Here is a 22,802-nt window from a genome sequence, read left to right on the forward strand (position 1 = left end):
TTTGTTAGCATATATTATATGCCACATACAATTGGAGGGCCGATTTTCCTCTTCTTGTGCATGAGCATAAAGGATTTTTTTTAATATTCGTTCATGGGACGTGGGTGTCGCTGGCGAGGCCGGCATTTATTGCCCATCCCTAATTGCCCTTGAGAAGGTGGTGGTGAGCCGCCTTCTTGAACCGCTGCAGTCCGTGTGGTGACAGTTCTCCCACAATGCTGTTAGGAAGGGAGTTCCAGGATTTTGACCCAGCGACGATGAAGGAACGGTGATATATTTCCAAGTCGGGATGGTGTGTGACAAGGAGGGGAACGTGCAGGTGGTGTTGTTCCCGTGTGCCTGCTGCTTTTGTCCTTCTAGGTGGTAGAGGTCGCGGGTTTGGGAGGTGCTGTTGAAGAAGCCTTGGCGAGTTGCTGCAGTGCATCCTGTGGATGGTACACACTGCAGCCACTGTGCGCCGGTGGTGAAGGGAGTGAATGTTTAGGGTGGTGGATGGGGTGCCAATCAAGCGGGTTGCTTTGTCCTGGATGGTATCGAGCTTCTTGAGTGTTGTTGGAGCTGCACTCTGGGCAGAGAGCATTGACAAACTCATGCAATGGAGTCTGCCTGATTTTCTGGCCATTAACGTAAATGGATAGAAAGTCAGACAGGCTCTGTATGTACATACAGCATGTACAAAATCTGCCCTAAGATTTCCACATAACCTTAATGGGCTGAAATTGGTCTTGGGGGTAGCGCAAAATGGGCGATAGTGATTTGGCAGCCCATTTTGCAATCTGCTCAATTTTCTTTTCCATTCCATGCCAATTCGCCATTGCCCTTTTGGTGCTACTGTCCAAGATGGATTTTACCCCCCCATGTTTCCTAGACTGCTGACTAGATCTAGTTGCTGTTATTTTGAAGCTGATGATGATGTTTCGAACTAACTTTCATATTAATGTAATATTTTGAAGCAGAAAGTTACTCAAATGTTAGGACATCAGCAGGAAACATCTATAAGTTTATCGCCTTGCTTTTCCAAGAAAACTATCGTCCTCTTACTCCAAATTACATGGATTGAAATTACGCTGGTCAATTTTGACTTTTGGCCACTGGCCTGTTGCCTATATACACGATGGACAGGCAGCCACAATTTTAAGACGTCGTTTGCATCAAGCCGGCGAGCTGCAGTGTGCCCAACAGGCGACCTGATGCAGCTTGCAATATTGGCCTGCCCAGCCAGCAGATAGTGAGTGGCGGGTTCGCAATTGTAGAGGTGGCAAGGGGTCCGGGCCCTAGATGAATAATTCAAACTTACCTTTGCTGGGCCTCTTTGGTCCTCGCACCCAAATTTGCATATTAAAAGGGGACTACTGCCTAAAACAGGCAGACGCATTGGGCACCCAGCGGTAGTCCCCTTTCAAAATGACGCTGGCCGCATAGTTGGGGTTAATGGGGCAGTGAGGCCACAAGCCCCATTTAGAGGCCGTTACCACCACATTAATGGCAGCGGCAACAAATTATAATCACTGCTGCTTTGTGTATTAGTATCAAGTACTTTAACATGCTCATATGACATTTCTTCATTTGCTAATTTAATGAAGAATCTGTTTATTTGAAATAGGTTAATGCTTTGGTTAAAATAGTGGGCAGAGCAATTGCAAATGAATGCGCTACCATATGTCTCACTCACATTGCACAGTGGAATTTCAATCTAATAAACATTTTGGTAACCTGCAGAAAGAGTTGCTGTGGAAAAAATCTTCACAAAATGGTGAGGCTGCACTTTATTAATGATGAATACATTTTTGAAATCTTATTAAAGGTAGAGCTAAATATTCTACTGAAAGGCACACCAAGGGTGATCTTCAACCTCCACCCGAAATGGGCGCAAAGTGGGCTGAGTGGCCATGTCAACTGCCCAAAGCCACCAGCATGCTGCAGGCATGTAACATGAAGAGCTGGCAGCTCCTGGCCTCACAAAAATAAACACTAAAACTTTATTCGGCCATTTTTTTGAGCGGCCTCCACCAGTCCCTTTAAGGACCCACTGGTTAGGCCTCCCAACACCTGGTACAAATGGACGGACCATGCGCAGTGCACACTTCCCCCATTTGTACCTAAAAATTGAAATTGGGGCCCTACAACCGCCGTAGGACTCCAATTTGGATATTTAAGCAGCTTCCTATAGGAAACAGGTGAAAATTGCATCAGGCAGGCCTTGAGCATCAATCGGGCAACCAAGGTACCCCTCCCACTCCCCCACCCCCGCTCCAGTTGTCAACTTTCGGGTCTCCCATTTTTCAGGTGAGAAACAGATGGACGGCAAATCACCACATCTACCCCAATATTAGAATTATGCCTGGGTTACATTTTTTGAGAAGATGAACATCTGGTGGATGGGGAAGTTATGAAAAAGGAACATTTAGTCAAATACTGATTCAATCCCATCAAATCTATGTTGTTTGCTTAATAGCGATAATTGGATAAAGATAAGTGTTGCTTACCACTGGGATATTTTCATTAGGAAGTTTCAATTGGGCCTGAAATGATCAAGCTAATTTATTTTAGAACAATATCATCCCATTGTACAGAGCCATGCATCTTGACTTGCTCATGCCTGAAGTTAAAAAGTTAGACAATGTAACGTTTTTAATCGACCAGATGTACACTGCAGTTATTTTTCAACCACAATGAGTGGACTGGTCTACTTCCAGAGCTTACCAGGTACGTATTTTCCATTCACTGCAATTTTGCCTTACCTGTTCTGTTGCGCTCCAGCTTATCTTTCCCAAAAGGACATATATCACTCTGAGTGCTGTTGCAAGGTGTATTCAGATCTGTTTTGCAGTACGTTGGAGACCCTGCTTGAGGAGCTTGGGAGATGTGCTTCTTCCTCTTTCTTGGAAGTTTCTGTTTTGCCATGGCCAGTGAATAGTACATTCCAAAATTATTGACAATAACAGGGACAGGCATTGCTATTGTAAGCACACCTGCAAGGGCACAGAGTGCTCCTACTAACATGCCCGACCACGTCGTTGGGTACATATCTCCGTATCCAAGTGTTGTCATAGTGACGACTGCCCACCAGAATCCAATAGGGATATTTTTGAACTTGGTATGGTGGGTGGCTGTTGGATCACTTGGGTTCGCTCCTATTCTCTCAGCATAGTAAATCATAGTAGCAAATATCAACACACCCAGAGCCAAGAAAATGATTAAGAGTAGAAATTCATTTGTGCTAGCACGGAGAGTGTGTCCAAGCACTCTTAGTCCCACAAAGTGACGGGTTAGCTTGAAGATTCGCAGAATTCTAACAAATCTTACCACCCTGAGGAAGCCCAGCGCATCTTTTGCAGCCTTCGATGAAAGCCCACGGAGTCCCACCTCCAAGTAAAAGGGTAAAATTGCAACAAAGTCAATTATATTTAGAAGATTTTTGATGAATTCAAGTTTGTCAGGGCAGAACATAATTCGGACTAAAAATTCAATAGTAAACCATACTACACATACACCTTCAATGTATGTCAATGCCGGGTCTGTTTCAATCTCAAGATGTTGCATCAATTCAGATGAATTCCCGGTTTTGACGTGTTCTGTTTTGTTAACAATCTTGTTAAATGCCTCATGCGTCTCAAGGCAGAAGGTGGTGATAGAGACGACGATGAACAATAAAGAGGCAAAGGCAATAAACTGAAAAAGAAAGAGCAAAAATGCAATTATTTCAATTTTAAATGAAAGTTTCAAGCAATTTGGTTAGTTGAAATAACATTATGATCAGACAAAAGTATTAAGCAATTATTAATTGCACTAATTTAAATCTGCGTATGGCAGCATTTTTACATCTAATTTTACAAAGATACAACTTTACAGTAGTCAGAAACACACACAGGTGAAAAAGTCATTAGTACTGTATACCTTCTAACTGCATTTTATAAGCAACAAATAATGGGCTGGATTTTGCTGTAAAAATAATGGTGAGGCGAACAGGGTGCACTGTTATTTCTGTGCAAATCGTACAGCGAGCGCACATGTGCAGTTAAACGCGGAAATTCGGAAGTTGCTGTACCAGATGCGATTCCACTCCGCAAGCTCTGCGAAAACCATCTTGCCATCTGGCTTCCCATTCAAATGAATTGAACAGCATGAAGTTCCTGCACTGACATCGTAGATACGGGCTAATCACGCCAGAAAAAGGTTAGGGCTTGTCCATCCTAATGTAAGTACTCTTTTAAGTCTTAATGACTGCCAAACAATCTCTCTGGTACTGAAAATTACTTTTAAAAAGTTTGGAGCCTCATTCCTTCAGATTTTAATTGTTGTTGGAAATTTAATTTAAAAAATTTTAAACATTTTTAAAAACTTTTTCTTTGTCTCTTTTATCTCTGCCTCTTAATTCAATTTTTCTTACCCTCTCTTCATTTTGCTTTGTGTACCTGATTTGACATTGAATTTACTATTCTAACTTACACTTCCTGGTTCAATCTCCACGTGGCTTATTAACGATGCTTCAATCTGATTAGTTAAGGGGATACACGATTGCTTGCCCTGTTTACACAGGTCCCAGATGCCCTGTAAAGGGCAACGTCTTTTTTGGTTCTCTAATTTAGAGGAAGCTGCCATGCAAAAGCTCATAGAAAGTCTATGGGCAAGTGTAAGTCTAACGAATGGCAGGCATTTGCTGCTCACAGCAAAATCCGGCCCATTATATTGGTGCGTGTACTTTCTTATCAAACTAAGAATACGCTACTGCAGATGGCTGATGTAATCTTGCATAACGAGTCTTCAATCACAGCCTCAAGTTTGCAGTACAGTATGTACAAACCGCATTATTATTGTACAACTGCATCTTAACAATTTTTACATTACAATTTGCATTCATGGAATCCAGTATAGTATCTACATATATTTTTGAATCTATTCAGTGCTCAAATGAAATGTGATTTTTAATAACATGATTTACTGATGTATTTTGTGATATAGGTTTCTGAAACATTAGAAAATTCCAGAAATGCACTCTTATAAGTGATTATATGATACAAAATGATGTACCTACAAATATTTTGAGCTGCAAAGGAACTGCATAGGCAATAGTTTAAATTAACAAAATAATCTGTAATGAACATCAAGTGTACAAGAAGAATGCTTATTTATCATTATATTTATTGATGTATACACAAAACAAGGTCTGGGGAACTTTACTCAATACACTCTCGGTGAGATCAGTTTTATTACAAGTATCATGCAACTTAGCAGACAATAAAAGTGCTCCTGTAATAATGCTGCTGAACCACTTGCTAAACTGCTAACCCATGAATGTAATGAGCTCAAACCAAAAATGTTGGTTAATTCTTCTGGGTGGTTCATATAGCTCAAGTGTTTTTGGTTCTGATTGGCTCAGATAAAAATTTGGCAAACCTAATGTACCCAGAATTCCCTGCATTAGCTCATGCCTGTATGGGAAGCCATTCCACTTTATATTTATAAAAGTTCAAGCCTGTATCGAAGTAATTATTTGCAGGAATTCTTCATATAGCTACTTCTACCTCATGGCAATGCTTCTATGGATGGCAAAGTTATGCAAGAAGCAACAGACCACAATAATCTTGTAGACCTTCCGAGGGCTATAGTGCAAGAACTATGGAGTGTGCTAATGGGGATCTTCAACTATCCTAATATAGGCTGGGATAGTAATAGTGTAAAGGGCAAAGAGGGGGATGAATTTCTGAAGTGTGTTCAAGAGAAATTTCTTGATCAGTATGTTTCCGGCCCAATGAGGAAGGAGGCTTTGCTGGATCTGGTTCTGGGGAATGGAGCAAGTGTCATAAGAACATAACAAATAGGAGCAGGAGTAGGCCAATTGGCCCCTTGAGCCTGCTCCGCCATTCAATAAGATCATGGCTGATCTGATCCTAACCTCAAATCTAAATTCATGTCCAATTTCCTGCCCGCTCCCCGTAACCCCTAATTCCCTTTACTTCTAGGAAACTGTCTATTTCTGTTTTAAATTTATTCAGTCAAATTTTTAAACTTGTCAGTGGGGGAACATTTAGGGAACAGTGATCATAGTATCATGAGGTTTAGATTAGTTATGGAAAAGGATAAGAAGCAATCTACAGTAAAAATACTTAATTTGAAGGAGGGCCAATTTCAGTGGGTTGAGAATGGATCTGGCCCGGGTAAATTGGAATCAAAGATTGGCAGGCAAAACTTAATGGAACATTGGGCTCCCTGTAAAGAGGAGATAGTTTGGGTACAGTCTAGGTACATTCCCACGAGGAGGAAGGGTAGTGCAATCAAAGCCAGAGCTCCCTGGATGACAAAGGAGGTAGGGAGTAAGATGAAGCAGAAAAAGATGGTGTAAGACAGATATCAGGTTGATAATACAGTGAGAACCAGGCTGAATATAGAAAGTACAGAGAAGAAGTGAAAAACAAAATAAGAGGGGCAAAGAGACAGTATGAGAATAGACTGGCGGCTAAAATAAAAGGGAACCAAAAGTCTTCTATAGGCATATAAATAGTAAACAGGTAGTAGGAGGAGGGGAGAGGGACCAAAAAGGAGATCTTGGCATGAAGGCAGAGGTACTAAATGAATACTTTGTATCTGTCTGTACCAAGGAAGAAGATGCTACCAAAGTCACAGTAAAAGAGGAGGTAATTGAGATACTGGATGGGCTAAAAATTGATAAAGAGGAGGTACTAGAAAGGCTGGCTGTACTTAAAATAGATTAGTCACCCAGTCCAGATGGGATGCATCCTAGGTTGCTGAGGGAAGTAAGGGTGGAAATTGCAGAGGTATTGTCCATAAGCTTCTAATCCTCCTTAGATATGGGGGTGGTGCCGGAGGACTGGAGAATTGCAAATGTTATACCCTTGTTCAAGAACGGGTGTAAGGATAAACCCGGCAACTATAGGCCAATCAGTTTAACCTCGGTGGTGGGGAAGCTTTTAGAAACGATAATCTGGGACAAAATTAATAGTCACTTGGACAAGTATGGATTAATAAAGGAAAGCCAGCATGGATTTGTTAAAGGCAAGTCATGTTTAACTAACTTGATTGAGTTTTTTGATGAGGTAACAGAAGGGTTGATGAAGGCAGTGCAGTTGATGTTGTGTATATGGACTTTCAAAAGGCGTTTGATAAAGTGCCACATAATAGGCTTGTCAGCAAAATTGAAGCCCATGGAATAAAAGGGACAGTGGCAGCATGGGTACGAAATTGGCTAAGTGGCAGGAAACAGAGAGTAGTGGTGAATGGTTGTTTTTTGGACTGGAGGGAGGTGTACAGTGGTGTTCCCCAGGGTTGGTACTAGGACCACTGTTTTTCTGATAGATACTAATGACTTGGACTTGGGTGTACAGGGCACAATTTCAAAATTTGCAGATGACACAAAAATTGGAAGTGTAGTAAACAGTGAGGAGGATAGTAATAGACTTCAAGGGGACATAGACAGGCTGGTGGAATGGGCGGACACATGGGAAATGTAATTTAACATAGAGAAATATGATGTGATACATTTTGGCAAGAAGAATGAGGAGAGGCAATATAAACTAAATGGTACAATTCTAAGGGGGGGGGTGCAGGAACAGAGAGACCTGGGGGTATATGTGCCCAAATCTTTGAAGGTGGCAGGACAGGTTGAGAAAGCAGTAAAAAAAGCAAATGGGATCCTGGGCTTTATAAACAGAGGCATAGAGTACAAAAGCAAGGAAGTTATGTTGAACCTTTATGAAACACTGATTCGGCCACAACTCAAGTATTGTGTCCAATACTGGGCACCGTACTTTAGGAAGGAAGTGAAGGTCTTAGGGAGGGTGCAGAAGAGATTTACTAGAATGGTTCCAGGGATGAGGGACTTTAGTTACATGGATAGACTGGAGAAACTGGGTTCTCCTTAGAGCTGAGAAGGTTAAGGGGAGATTTGATGGAAGTGTTCAAAATCATGACGGGTTTAGTTAAGTAAATAAAGAGAAACTGTTCCCATTGGTGGAAGGGTCGAGAACCAGAGGATGCAGATTTAAAGTGATTGGCAAGAAAAACAAAGGCGATATGAAGAATCTGGAATGATCTGGAATGCACTGCCTGAGAGGGTGGTGGAAGCAGATTCAATCGTGGTTTTCAAAAAGGAATTGGATAAATACTTGAAGGGAAAAACTTTACAGGGCTACGGGGAAAGAGCGGGGGAATAGGACTAACTGGGTTGCTCTTACAAAGAGCCGGCGCGGGCTCCATGGGCCAAATGGTATATTCTATATCATAACACCCACCTAATCTGTCAAGGCATCAGAACCTTTGCGTCAATATTCCAATAATCTGCTCAACCATGATCCTGGTGGACAAGTGTTAGTATATAGTATCTCAAGATAAAGAATCACTGGATTGGGGGTAATATTCTGGCATGGGTGGAGGATTGGCTATCTAACAGGAAGCAGAGAGTTGGGATAAATGGTTCATTCTCGGACTGGCAACCAGTAGCCAGTGGTGTTCCGCAGGGGTCGGTGCTGGGTCCCCAACTCTTTACAATCTATATTAACGATTTGGAGGAGGGGACCGAGTGTAACATATCAAAGTTTGCAGATGATACAAAGATGGGAGGGAAAGTAGAGAGTAAGGAGGACAAAAAAACCTACAAGGGGATATAGACAGACTGGGTGAGTGGGCAGAGATTTGGCAGATGCAATACAATATTGGAAAATGTGAGGTTATGCACTTTGGCAGGAAAAATCAGAGAGCAAGTTATTATCTTAATGGCAAGAAACTGGAAAATACTGCAGTACAAAGGGATCTGGGGGTCCTAGTGCAAGAAAATCAAAAAGTTAGTATGCAGGTGCAGCAGGTGATCAAGAAGGCCAATGGAATGTTGGCTTTTATTGCTAGGGGGATAGAATATAAAAAGCAATATAAGGTATTGCTGTAGTTATATAAGATATTGGTGAGACCGCACCTGGAATACTGCATACAGTTTTGGTCTCCATACTTAAGAAAAGACATACTTGCTCTCGAGGCAGTACAAAGAAGGTTCACTCGGTTAATCCCGGGGATGAGGGGGCGGACGTATGAGGCGAGGTTGAGTAGATTGGGACTCTACTCATTGGAGTTCAGAAGAATGAGAGGTGATCTTATTGAAACATATAAGATTGTGAAGGGGCTTGATCGGGTGGATGCGGTAAGGATGTTCCCAACGATGGGTGAAACTAGAACTAGGGGGCATAATCTTAGAATAAGGGGCTGCTCTTTCAAAACTGAGATGAGGAGAAACTTCTTCACTCAGAGGGTAGTAGGTCTGTGGAATTTGCTGCCCCAGGAAGCTGTGGAAGCTACATCAGTAAATAAATTTAAAACAGAAATAGACAGTTTCCTAGAAGTAAAGGGAATTAGGGGTTACGTGGAGCGGGCAGGAAATTGGACATGAATTTAGATTTGAGGTTAGGATCAGATCAGCCATGATCTTATTGAATGGGTCGAGGGGCCGATTGGCCTACTCCTGCTCCTATTTCTTATGTTCTTATATTATTATATTGTTCCTCAGCTATTGCTCGTGGCTGTCCCAAATTGTTCATGAGCCATGGCTAAAAATGGCAACCCTGGACCCCGAGCACTCATCTGTCTCATCTTCATGACCCTTTAAATAGTGGTGGTACCATTGAGAGTCATAAAACAAAGGAGTATGACTGCTGCTAAGGTAGCAGTTAATCAAATGCATGTTTTTATACCAATGGGGACAGATGAGCTGTACATTAATGGAGCGCAAACCCTTTCTGTAAAGAGATGAGATTGAGAGTCACGGCCCATATAACACATTCCTGCACTTTCAGGAAACTTGCTACACTGCACTACACTATTTTTGAGCTAGGAAACATTAAACAAAGTTTACTCAGTCACTTGAGCCAGTTTCATTTCCAACGTGGTCCAAATGCACCAGTTCATGGTGGTGTAATAGACTGGAAAGATGGGTAAAGACCCTTAACACCAGAGGGTGAATTTTAACCCCCAAGAATGGGTTGGTTAGGGACGGATGGGAAGTAAAAATTGCCGAAATTAGAAGCGGGACCGGAACCCGTATCCCACTTCAGGTTTTAACGGAGGCAGGTCGAGGGGTGGGTGACCAACCCGCTCTCAGGAGGCGGGTCAGTCAGTGAAATCTTTTAAGAAGGCTGCGTGCTTCCATTTTAGCTAAATTTTTATATTTAGCCCGTGGCGACTGGGTTTCCCGGGCCGCAGGATTCCTGACAGGTAAAAGGAGGTGAAAAGGGCCGGATCCATGAGGTAAGTGCATTTACAGCACTGCCTGTGGGCCAGGAGGAACAGGAGTGCTTCCCCCATCCCTCCCAAGCTAACCTCTTTAAACACCCCGCGATCGGATCCCGCGATGTCCGATTCCCCCACCCCCCGCGATCTCCGACTACTCCCCCCCCACAATGTCCGACATCTCACCCCCACAATGTCTGACATCTCCCCCCCACAATGTCCGACATCTCACCCCCACAATGTCTGACATTTCACCCCCACAATGTCTGACATCTCACCCCCACAATGTCTGACATCTCCCCCCCACAATGTCTGACATCTCACCCCCACAATGTCTGACATTTCACCCCCACAATGTCTGACATCTCACCCCCACAATGTCTGACATTTCACCCCCACAATGTCTGACATCTCACCCCCACAATGTCTGACATTTCACCCCCACAATGTCTGACATTTCACCCCCACAATGTCTGACATCTCACCCCCACAATGTCTGACATCTCACCCCCACAATGTCCGACATCTCACCCCCACAATGTCCGACATCTCACCCCCACAATGTCCGACATCTCACCCCCACAATGTCCGACATCTCACCCCCACAATGTCCGACATCTCACCCCCACAATGTCTGACATCTCCCCCCCACAATGTCCGACATGTCACCCCCACAATGTCTGACATCTCCCCCCCACGATGTCCGACTTACCCCCCACGATGTCCAACTTCGCCCCCACGATGTCCGACTTCCCCACCCCCCCCGCCTTCGCCCCCCATCCAAACCCCGAAGGCCTTGATCTCTCCCCAACTCCCTCCTCCATCCAAACCCAAAGACCCCGATCGCTTTCCCGCCCGACAGGCAGCCAGTCTATCAATCTGGCTGGCTGTTGGGCGCAAAACCTTTTGAGAAAATTTAAAAGACATCCTACCGTCAAAATCATCATGATGTGTGGGAAACCATTACTTCTGGGTTTCCCATCCAAAAATCCTCTCACCCCACTGCTCTCTTCCCGGCTCTGAGTGAATATCAGGGCCCAAGTCTCCACCCTTTGTTCATCAGATTTCTGTGGGACTAAGGACAAGCAAAGGAAGCTTCTGCCTCAGATTTATATAATGGCCATTTATGTTTGCTAGAGAATGGACACCATTTTCGGGCCAATTCTGTAAAGTTTAATTTTTTTTTCTCCCTACATTGTCCATTACTGCCACCCACTGGGAAACCCTGAATATGTGAGTTTTTTTTAGAGGAGCAAAAAGAAGACCAGTGGGGAGATGCCATTTAGGTCAGGTCTGCACCCATCTGACAGTATCCTCACTAGCTCATCTAAAAACAGAAGGGCTTATACCTTGTTTTGGAAAAATATTAATCCTATTCCCAAAGAAAATTGGAACAGCAGATGCAATGGTACAAATTAGATATATGAAGACCTGACTAACCATAATGCTGATTAGTATTTTGGAATTACCCATTCACAGTGAAATAAAGCATACATAGGACATCTATTACAGTCTGATTGATTAATTCCATCACAATATCACTGACCAAAGCTACAAGTATTAGAGCACCTATCTGGCAATGAACATTGAGAACTTTCTTCACATAGTCCACGTCAGCAGAGAGGCAGATGCAGAGTATAGCCATCTGCTGGAATGTTCAGCTAAGATGCAGCGTAGGACTGGCACAGCCAGCGATAGCAACTGTCAACGTATGGGCATGTTTGCAGTGCAAACCATGGGGATGATGCCCTGCAGTGACAAACAGGGCCCCTTCCACCCCATTTCTGTAGCCATCAAACAACGGGCAGGATGCTGGGATGCTCTGTCACTTCTGTCTGCACAGTGAGTTTCCTTTCTCTGACATTTTTACCTATCATTTCTTAGTTCCTTTTCCTTCAAGCCTTGGCAAAAAGGGATGAGATGCCTTTTGAGACTTTTCTGAAGGCTGTTAAAATCTTTGTCCCGCTGCTGGGCCACTTCCGTTAAATTGTTTGCATCCATCTAAATTTCACTTAAATTCAATTTTCTGTTCCCACAACTATGGGTAGATTTTAACTTTTGGACGGCCAATCAGTGGAGCGCACTGGCCTGGGCCTCATTTGAACCTGGACGGTGAGCTGCAGACACCAAATGGGCAGCTCAACGGTGTTGGGCCACAGGGCTGTCAGTCAGCTGGGAGGCCGGTGACAACTGCAGGTAGGTCCTGGGAGAGGGTGGGGGCAGGCTGAGGGTGGTTAGCCCAGGCAAGCATTGGCCCGCAGTATTTTTATGAAGCTAGGAGCAGCACTCCTGCTCCTTCCAGCTCCACAAAAATACATTTTGTGCCCATTTCATGACTGCTGTTTAGGCCGCTCCGCACCAGTACATATGGCGCATGCTCCGCCCATGTGTCCCTTAAAATTGCAATAGGGGTCCAAACTGCATCATTAGGACTCCGATTTGCATTAGTAAGACACCTACCACCGATTTCAGGCAAGCGCTACAGCCGCCCAGGGATAGGCCCCTTTCAAAATGGTGGCAGCTAAAGTGCGGCATTAATGGAGCAGAAAGTCTACCAAATCAAATTTGAAGCCCTTACCACCCTATTAACGTGGTTTTTGCCAAGTTAAAATTGATCACCGCCCCCCCCCCCGTCCAAGCTAGTGTGCTCCCTGCACACGTCCAAATTTGCACCTGGAGCTATGAATAATTATGCAAATGATTGACCCACAGAAATTGAGTGTTATTATTATATTACCATTCCAGCAAGATTTTCCACCGGCTCTTAACCATTTAGAGCTGACTTACACCCCCCAGTACGTGAAAATCGCCCCACACCTTTCAGAACTACTGAAAGCAATTTGACCGTTTTATCATATCCCTGACATTAGAGGCAAAATAGAAATGTGCTCGACAAGGAAAAAAATGTTAGACATCTGATAGTCTGAAGGACATTTGGCAAAAAATGAGGAAAAATGATCCAAATAGAAAATACAGCCTGAAGCAAGGTTGTTGTCATTGCCAGTTTACCTGGTAATAACAAGATGAAGTTTAAATGGAAAGTTATGAAACAAGAGGCACTCACTATCGGTGAAACAAATGACTGCAGCTAAATTGGATGAACTATCACTGCATATTAAAAATCTAAAAAGGACAATGGCTTGATTAAGCAGCAGGTGTCTGTGGCAGGAAATTGTGTCTCTCACAAGAATATCTTTCAAGAGGTGAAAATTTGAGAGAAAAAAGCTGAAACCACTGAACATTTGACACAATGGTCCTTGTGTATATCAGGGCATCAAAAAGAATAAAAAGAAAAGAAAGACTTGCATTCATATAGCGCCTTTCACGACCTCAGGGCATCCTAAAGCACTTTACAGCCAATTAAGTACAATTGAAGTGTAGTCACTGTTGTAATGTAGGAATCATGGCAGCCAATTTGCACACAGCAAGGTCCCACAACTAGCAATGTGATAATGAACAAAGAATCTGTTTGTTTAGTTAAATGATAAATATTAGCCAGAACACTGGGGAAAACTCCCCTGCTCTTCTTTGAAATAGTATCATGGGATCGTTTACATCCACCTGAGAGGGCAGAGGGGCCTACAGTTTAACATTTCATCTGAAAGACGGCACATCTGACAGTGCAGCACTCCCTCAATACTGCACTGGAGTGTCAGCCTGGATTTTTTGCTCAAGTCTCTGGCATAAGACTTGAACCTAGAACCTTCTTACTTCAAGGTGAGAGATCTACCACTAAGCCACAGCATACACCGAGTTAGGTGCCATCGTTCAGTTCTATAATGAAATAGGACAATTATATAGCTGAAGAATTAAAGTCAATCTAATGAAGGGAGCATATAAACAGATTATTTTGTTTGCCAAAAGACTTAGCAGAGGTCATGTTTAGTTTGAGGACATTTTCTGAATCTACATTTTTCTTTACTATTTGCTATCCGATATACCTTTATAAGATTACTTTTCAGTCCATTTGCTTTCAAGGCTAATAAGAAAGAACTTACATTTATATTGCGCCTTCACATCCTCAGGATGTCCCAAAGTGTATCACAGTCAATGCAGTACTTTGGAAGTGCAGTCACTTTTTTTTTCATTCGTTCATGGGATGTGGGCGTCGCTGGCGAGGCCAGAATTTATTGCCCATCCCTAATTGCCCTTTAGAAGGTGGTGGTGAGCCACCTTCTTAAACCACTGCAGTCTGTGTGGTGAAGGTTCTCCCACAGTGCTGTTAGGTAGGGAGTTCCAGGATTTTGACCCAGCGACGATGAAGGAACGGCGGTATATTTCCAAGTCGGGATGGGTGTGACTTGGAGGGGAACGTGCAGGTGGTGTTGTCCCATGTGCCTGCTGCTCTTGTCCTTCTAGGTGGTAGATGTCGCAGGTTTGTAGGTGCTGTCGAAGAAGCTTTGGTGAGTTGCTGCAGTGCATCCTGTAGATGGTACACACTGCAGCCACAGTGCACCGGTGGTGAAGGGAGTGAATGTTTAGGGTGGTGGATTGGGTGCCAATCAAGCGGGCTGCTTTGTCCTAGATGGTGTCAAGCTTCTTGAGTGTTGTTGGAGCTGCACTCATCCAGGCAAGTGGAGAGTATTCCATCACACTCCTGACTTGAGCCTTGTAGATGGTGGAAAGGCTTTGGGGAGTCAGGAGGTGAGTCACTCGCCGGAGAATACCCAGTCTCTGACTTGCTCTTGTAGCCACAGTATTTATGTGGCTGGTCCAGTTAAGTTTCTGGTCAATGGTGACACCCAGATGTTGAAGGTGGGGGATTCGGCAATGGTAACGCCATTTAGTGTCAAGGGGAGGTGGTTAGACTCTCTCTTGTTGGAGATGGTCGTTGCCTGGCACTTGTCTGGTGTCAATGCTACTTGCCACTTATGAGCCCAAGCCTGGATGTTGTCCAGGTCTTGCTGCATGCAGGCACGGATTGCTGCATTATCTGAAAGGTTGCGAATGGAACTGAACACTGTGCAATCATCAGTGAACATTCCCATTTCTGACCTTATGATGGATGGAAGGTCATTGATGAAGCAGCTGAAGATGATTGGGCCTAGGATACTGCCCTGAGGAACTCCTGCAGCAATGTCCTGGGGCTGAGATGATTGGCCTCCAACAACCACTACCATCTTCCTTTGTGCTAGGTATGACTCCAGCCACTGGAGAGCTTTCCCCCGGATTCCTATTGACTTCAATTTTACTAGGGCTCCTTGGTGCCACACTCGGTCAAATGCTGCCTTGATGTCAAGGGCAGTCACTCTCACCTCAACTGTGGAATTCAGCTCTTTTGTCCATGTTTGTACCAAGGCTGTAATAAGGTCTGGAGCCGAGTGGTCCTGGCAGAACCCAAACTGAGCATCGGTGAGCAGGTTATTGGTGAGTAAGTGCCGTTTGATAGCACTGTCGACGACACCTTCCATCATTTAGCTGATGATTGAGATGCAATATAGGTTGTAATGTAGGGAAATGTGGCAGCTATTTTGCACACAGAATGAGAGAAATGTCTGGATAATCTATTTTAGTGGAGCTGGTTGAGGAATAAATGTTGGCTAAAACATCAGAACAGCTCCTCTTGGGCCCTTGAGAAGATCGGGGATGGGGAGTCTTGGAGAAGATTGGGTGGAGGGGGGTTGGGGGTCCACCATCCGAGGAGTCAGATTCACCATCGGGGTGGTTCTACCATTATTGGGGGGGGGGGGGGGGTGGTGGGTGGCCGATCACAGGGGTCCGATCACGCCAGGTGAGCTTGTTGGGCCTGAATGAACCACTCCTGCTCCCCCTGGCCCACGAGCAGTGCAATAAAGGCATTCACCTCATGGATCTGGCCCTTCTTGCTTGCTTTCACCTGATGAGAATCGGAAGCGATGGGAAACCCCTGCAGGTAAGGTTAAATACATTTTACCTTTTACAAATACATAAAGGGCAAAAGAGTAACTAGGGAGAGAGTAGGGCCTCTTAAGGATCAACAAGGTCATCTATGTTTTTTTTTTATTCGTTCACAGGATGTGGGCGTCGCTGGCAAGGCCGGCATTTATTGCCCATCCCTAATTGCCCTCGAGAAGGTGGTGGTGAGCCGCCTTCTTGAACCGCTGCAGTCCGTGTGATGACGGTTCTCCCACAGTGCTGTTAGGAAGGGAGTTCCAGGATTTTGACCCAGCGACAATGAAGGAACGGCGATATATTTCCAAGTCGGGATGGTGTGTGACTTGGAGGGGAACGTGCAGGTGGTGTTGTTCCCATGTGCCTGCTGCTCTTGTCCTTCTAGGTGGTAGAGGTCGCGGGTTTGGGAGGTGCTGTCGAAGGAGCCTTGGCGAGTTGCTGCAGTGCATCCTGTGGATGGTACACACTGCAGCCACAGTGCGCCGGTGGTGAAGGGAGTGAATGTTTAGGGTGGTGGATGGGGTGCCAATCAAGCGGGCTGCTTTATCTTGGATGGTGTCGAGCTTCTTGAGTGTTGTTGGAGCTGCACTCATCCAGGCAAGTGGAGAGCATTCCATCACACTTCTGACTTGTGCCTTGTAGATGGTGGAAAGGCTTTGGGGAGTCAGGAGGTGAGTCACTCGCCGCAGAATACCCAGCCTCTGACCTGCTCTCGTAGCCACGGTATTTATATGGCTGGTCCAGTTAAGTTTCTGGTCAATGGTGACCCCCAGGATGTTGATGGTGGGGGATTCGGCGATGGTAATGCCGTTGAATGTCAAGGGGAGGTGGTTAGACTCTCTCTTGTTGGAGATGGTCATTGCCTGGCAATTATCTGGCGCGAATGTTACTTGCCACTTATGAGCCCAAGCCTGGATGTTGTCCAGGTCTTGCTGCATGCAGGCTCGGACTGCTTCATTATCTGAGGGGTTGCGAATGGAACTGAACACTGTGCAGTCATCGGCAAACATCCCCATTTCTGACCTTATGATGGAGGGAAGGTCATTGATGAAGCAGCTGAAGATGGTTGGGCCGAGGACACTGCCCTGAGGAACTCCTGCAGCAATGCCCTGGGGCTGAGATGATTGGCCTCCAACAACCACTACCATCTTCCTTTGTGCTAGGTATGACTCCAGCCACTGGAGAGTTTTCCCCCTGATTCCCATTGACTTCAATTTTACTAGGGCTCCTTGGTGCCACACTCGGTCAAATGCTGCCTTGATGTCAAGGGCAGTCACTCTCACCTCACCTCTGGAATTCAGCTCTTTTGTCCATGTTTGGACCAAGGCTGTAATGAGGTCTGGAGCCGAGTGGTCCTGGCGGAACCCAAACTGAGCATCGGTGAGCAGGTTATTGGTGAGTAAGTGCCGCTTGATAGCACTGTCGACGACACCTTCCATCACTTTGCTGATGATTGAGAGTAGACTGATGGGGCGGTAATTGGCCGGATTGGATTTGTCCTGCTTTTTGTGGACAGGACATACCTGGGCAATTTTCCACATTGTCGGGTGGATGCCAGTGTTGTAGCTGTACTGGAACAGCTTGGCTAGAGGCGCAGCTAGTTCTGGAGCACAAGTCTTCAGCACTACAGCTGGGATGTTGTCGGGGCCCATAGCCTTTGCTGTATCCAGTGCACTCAGCCGTTTGTTGATATCACGTGGAGTGAATCGAATTGGCCGAAGACTGGCTTCCATGATGGTGGGGATATCGGGAGGAGGCTGAGATGGATTATCCACTCGGCACTTCTGGCTGAAGATGGTTGCAAACGCTTCAGCCTTGTCTTTTGCACTCACGTGCTGGACTCCGCCATCATTGAGAATGGGGATGTTTGCAGAGCCTCCTCCTCCCGTTAGTTGTTTAATTGTCCACCACCATTCACGACTGGATGTGGCAGGACTGCAGAGCTTTGATCTGATCCGTTGGTTGTGGAATCGCTTAGCTCTGTCTATAGCATGTTGCTTCCGCTGTTTAGCATGCATGTAGTCCTGATTTGTAGCTTCACCAGGTTGGTACCTCATTTTTAGGTACGCCTGGTGCTGCTCCTGGCATGCTCTTCTACACTCCTCATTGAACCAGGGTTGATCCCCTGGCTTGTTGGTAATGGTAGAGTGAGGAATATGCCGGGCCATGAGGTTACAGATTGTGCTGGAATACAATTCTGCTGCTGCTGATGGCCCACAGCGCCTCATGGATGCCCAGTTTTGAGCTGCTAGATCTGTTCTGAATCTATCCCATTTAGCACGGTGGTAGTGCCACACAACACGTTGGATGGTGTCCTCAGTGCGAAGACGGGATTTCATCTCCACGAGGACTGTGCGGTGGTCACTCCTACCAATACTGTCATGGACAGATGCATTTGCGACAGGTAGATTGGTGAGGACGAGGTCAAGTAAGATTTTCCCTCGTGTTGGTTCGCTCACCACCTGCCGCAGGCCCAGTCTAGCAGATATGTCCTTCAGGACTCGGCCAGCTCGGTCAGTAGTGGTGCTACCGAGCCACTATTGGTGATGGACATTGAAGTCCCCCACCCAGAGTATATTTTGTGCCCTTGCTACCCTCAGTGCTTCCTCCAAGTGTTGTTCAACATGGAGGAGGACTGATTCATCAGCTGAGGGAGGACGGTAGGTGGTAATCAGCAGGAGGTTTCCTTGCCCATGTTTGACCAGATGCCATGAGATTTCATGGGGTCCAGAGTCAATGTTGAGGACTCCCAGGGCCACTCCCTCCTGACTGTGTATCACTGTACCGCCACCTCTGGTGGGTCTGTCCTGCCGGTGGGACAGGACATACCCAGGGATGGTGATGGAAGAGTCTGGGACGTTGGCTGAAAGATATGATTCTGTGAGTATGGCTATGTCAGGCTGTTGCTTGACTAGTCTGTGGGACAGCTCTCCCAATTTTGGCACAAGTCCCCAGATGTTAGTAAGGAGGACCTTGCAGGGTCGACTGGGCTTGGTGTTTTGCCGTTGTCGTGTCCGGTGCCTAGTGGTCCGATGCCGGGTGGTCCGTCCGGTTTTATTCTTATTATGACTTTTCGTAGCGAGATTTTACAACTGAGTGGCTTGCTAGGCCATTTCAGAGGGCAATTAAGAATCAACCACATTGCTGTGGGTCTGGAGTCACATATCGGCCAGACCGGGTAAGGGCGGCAGGCTTCCTTCCCGAAAGGACATTAGTGAACCAAATGGGTTTTTACGACAATCCGGTAGTTTCATGGCCATCATTACTGATACTAGTATTTTAATTCCAGATTTTTATTTAATTAATTGAATTTAATTAATTAATTGAATTTAAATTCGCCAGCTGCCGTGCCGGGATTTGAACTCATGACTCTGGATTTTAGTCCAGGCCTCTGGATTACTAGCCCAGTAACAAAACCACTATGCTACCGTACCCGTGCGGAGCCACAAGAGATGGGTGAGATCCTGAATGAATATTTCACATCGGTATTTACGGTTGAGAAAGGCATGGATGTTAGGGAACTTGGGGAAATAAATAGTGATGTCTTGAGGAGTGTACATATTACAGAGAGGGAGGTGCTGGAAGTCTTAACGCGCATCAAGGTAGATAAATCTCCGGGACCTGATGAAATGTATCCCAGGACGTTATGGGAGGTTAGGGAGGAAATTGCGGGTCCCCTAGCAGAGATTTTTGAATCATCGACAGCTACAGGTGAGGTGCCTGAAGATTGGAGGGTAGCAAATGTTGTGCCTTTGTTTAAGAAGGGCGGCAGGGAAAAGCCTGGGAACTACAGACCGGTGAGCCTGACATCTGTAGTGGGTAAGTTGTTGGAGGGTATTCTGAGAGACAGGATCTGCAGGCATTTGGAGAGGCAGGGACTGATTAGGAACAGTCAACATGGTTTTGTGAGAGGAAAATCATGTCACACGAATTTGATTGAGTTTTTTGAAGGGGTAACCAAGAAGATAGATGAGGGCTGTGCAGTAGACGTGGTCTACATGGACTTTAGCAAAGCCTTTGACAAGGTACCGCATGGTAGGTTGTTACATAAGGTTAAATCTCACAGGATCCAAGGTGAGGTAGCCAATTGGATACAAAATTGGCTTGACGACAGAAGAAAGAGGGTGGTTGTAGAGGGTTGTTTTTCAAACTGGAGGCCTGTGACCAGCGGTGTGCCTCAGGGATCGGTGCTGGGTCCGCTGTTATTTGTTATTTATATTAATGATTTGGATGAGAATTTAGGAGGCATGGTTAGTAAGTTTGCAGATGACACCAAGATTAGTGGCATTGTGGACAGTGAAGAAGGTTATCTCGGATTGCAACAGGATCTTGATAAATTGGGCCAGTGGGCCGATGAATGGCAGATGGAGTTTAATTTAGATAAATGTGAGGTGATGCATTTTGGTAGATCGAATCGGGCCAGGACCTACTCCGTTAATGGTAGGGCGTTGGGGAGAGTTATAGAACAAAGAGATCTAGGAGTACAGGTTCATAGCTCCTTGAAAGTGGAGTCACAGGTGGATAGGGTGGTGAAGAAGGCATTCGGCATGCTTGGTTTCATTGGTCAGAACATTGAATACAGGCGTTGGGATGTTTTGTTGAAGTTGTACAAGACATTAGTAAGGCCACACTTGGAATACTGTGTACAGTTCTGGTTACCCTATTATAGAAAGGATATTATTAAACTAGAAAGAGTGCAGAAAAGATTTACTAGGATGCTACCGGGACTTGATGGTTTGACTTATAGGGAGAGGTTAGATAGACTGGGACTTTTTTCCCTGGAGAGTAGGAGGTTAAGGGGTGATCTTATAGAAGTCTATAAAATAATGAGGGGCATAGATAAGGTAGATAGTCAAAATCTTTTCCCAAAGGTAGGGGAGTCTATAACGAGGGGACATAGATTTAAGGTGAGAGGGGAGAGATACAAAAGGGTCCAGAGGGGCAATTTTTTCACTCAAGGGGTGGTGAGTGTCTGGAATGAGCTGCCAGAGGCAGTAGTAGAGGCAGGTACAATTTTGTCTTTTAAAAAGCATTTGGACAGTTACATGGGTAAGATGGGTATAGAGGGATATGGGCCAAGTGCAGGCAATTGGGACTAGCTTAGTGGTATAAACTGGGCGACATGGACATGTTGGGCCAAAGGGCCTGTTTCCATGTTGTAAACTTCTATGACTCTATGACTAATACATAAAAAATTAAGTGCCTTACCTATCGCATTGCGGTACATTACCCCTTTAACAATCCACCTGCCGTCATTAAGTGGGGTCGGGACTTCTGGGTTTTGGATACTTGCGTGTCCAAACGTGCCCGGGTTAATCCCAGAAGTAGGCACACTGGAGCCGGGTTGCGGTCCCACTTCAAAAAACTACAATTTTTACCAACCCACCCGTTCTTTGGGGTTAAAGTTACCCCGCTGGAGATCAGTCTTGTAGCACTTCCATGAAGTTCCACCATGACATGGGTCTTAACGGCCAGAACATGATACAATACACAAGGTGTGGCATGGCCAGATCACTATTCAGTTTGAGCATAACTTCTTCTGACTTTACTCTACAGTTCTGTCTATATAATTCAGCGGTCTGTTTGCTTTGCTGATTGCTGCTCTGCAATGATTGGATATGTTGAGCATTGAATCTCCTAGAACACCTATATCACTTTTTACTTCTCCATTATTTTGACACTAACATGGAGAAAAAAAATTCTTCTTAATAGGCAGTACTTTACCGTTCATCATATTGGGCCAGAATTTACTGTAGCCGGTGAATGATTGGCGCCCTTCATTAGTTAGACTTGCCCTTGCCCATTTAATCTCCATGATTAAACTGGCAAGGGCCATGAGATCTTGCACTGGAAGCTGCTGTAAGTGTGAGATGGAAACGGTGCCACGCCCTCTACAGGGCATCTGCGATCTGTGTGAACAGCGTAAGCAACTGTATATCTCCTTAACCAATCAGATTGAAGGATTGTGAAATAACCAGCGCAGAGTCTGAACTTGGAAGTGTAAGTTAGAATAATGAATTCAATGTCAAATTAGGTACAGAAAGAGAAATAAAGATTGGATTAAAAGAGAGAGGAAAACACAGACAGAAAGAAAAAGTAAAAAAAAATTAAAAATTTTAATCTCCAACAACAATTAAAAGCTGAAGGAATAAGACTCCACACTTGTAATAGTTAATTTTCAATGCCAGAGAGGTTGTTTGGCAGTAATTAACACTTATCATGCCATTAAAAAGGGTACTTAGACTGAAATAGATACGCCCTAACTTTCTGTGGCGAGTTTAATTCGAATCTACCATGCAAGTACAGGAACTTCATGCCGTTCAATACGTTTGAATGGTGGGTCAGACAGTAAGATGCTGTTTTCATGAAGCTAACAGCGGAGCGGTGCATCTCGGACAGCAACTTCTGGATTTTTGTGTTTAACCGCGTATCTGCCCCTCGCCTGAAGTTGCTGTGCAATTTGTGCTTAAGTAACAGTGAACGCCTTTAGCCTCACCATTTTTTGACAGGAAAATCTGGGCCATTATGTTTCATTTGTCATTGTTCTGTCCAGTTAACATATTTTGTCAAACTCGGTTTGTAAGTCCCTAGCTGTCTTCTCAGAAACAAATGCTCATTCTAGTTTGATAGCATCTGTAAGTATAACTAATTTGCATTGAGTTTCTGAATCCAAATCGTTAACGTAAATTAGAAATGGTAGG

General features: G+C 44.9%; 1 protein-coding gene across 6 annotated transcripts in view; it reads right to left on the reverse strand.

The window, feature by feature from the left end:
* Window positions 1–22,802, reverse strand: part of LOC137334627 (voltage-gated potassium channel KCNC2-like) — a 123,388-nt gene that overhangs the window by 4,269 nt on the left and 96,317 nt on the right. For all 6 annotated transcript variants that reach the window (XR_010966190.1, XM_067999451.1, XM_067999450.1 and 3 more), the window contains exon 2: window positions 2,742–3,672. Coding sequence is in view for 5 of the 6 variants with exons in the window: in XM_067999451.1 (XP_067855552.1) it covers window positions 2,742–3,672 (931 nt within the window). In the remaining variant the exon portion in view is untranslated. The remainder of the gene's footprint in view (window positions 1–2,741; window positions 3,673–22,802) is intronic.

This window comes from Heptranchias perlo, chromosome 18, assembly GCF_035084215.1.
Source record: "Heptranchias perlo isolate sHepPer1 chromosome 18, sHepPer1.hap1, whole genome shotgun sequence".
NCBI lineage: Eukaryota > Metazoa > Chordata > Chondrichthyes > Hexanchiformes > Hexanchidae > Heptranchias > Heptranchias perlo.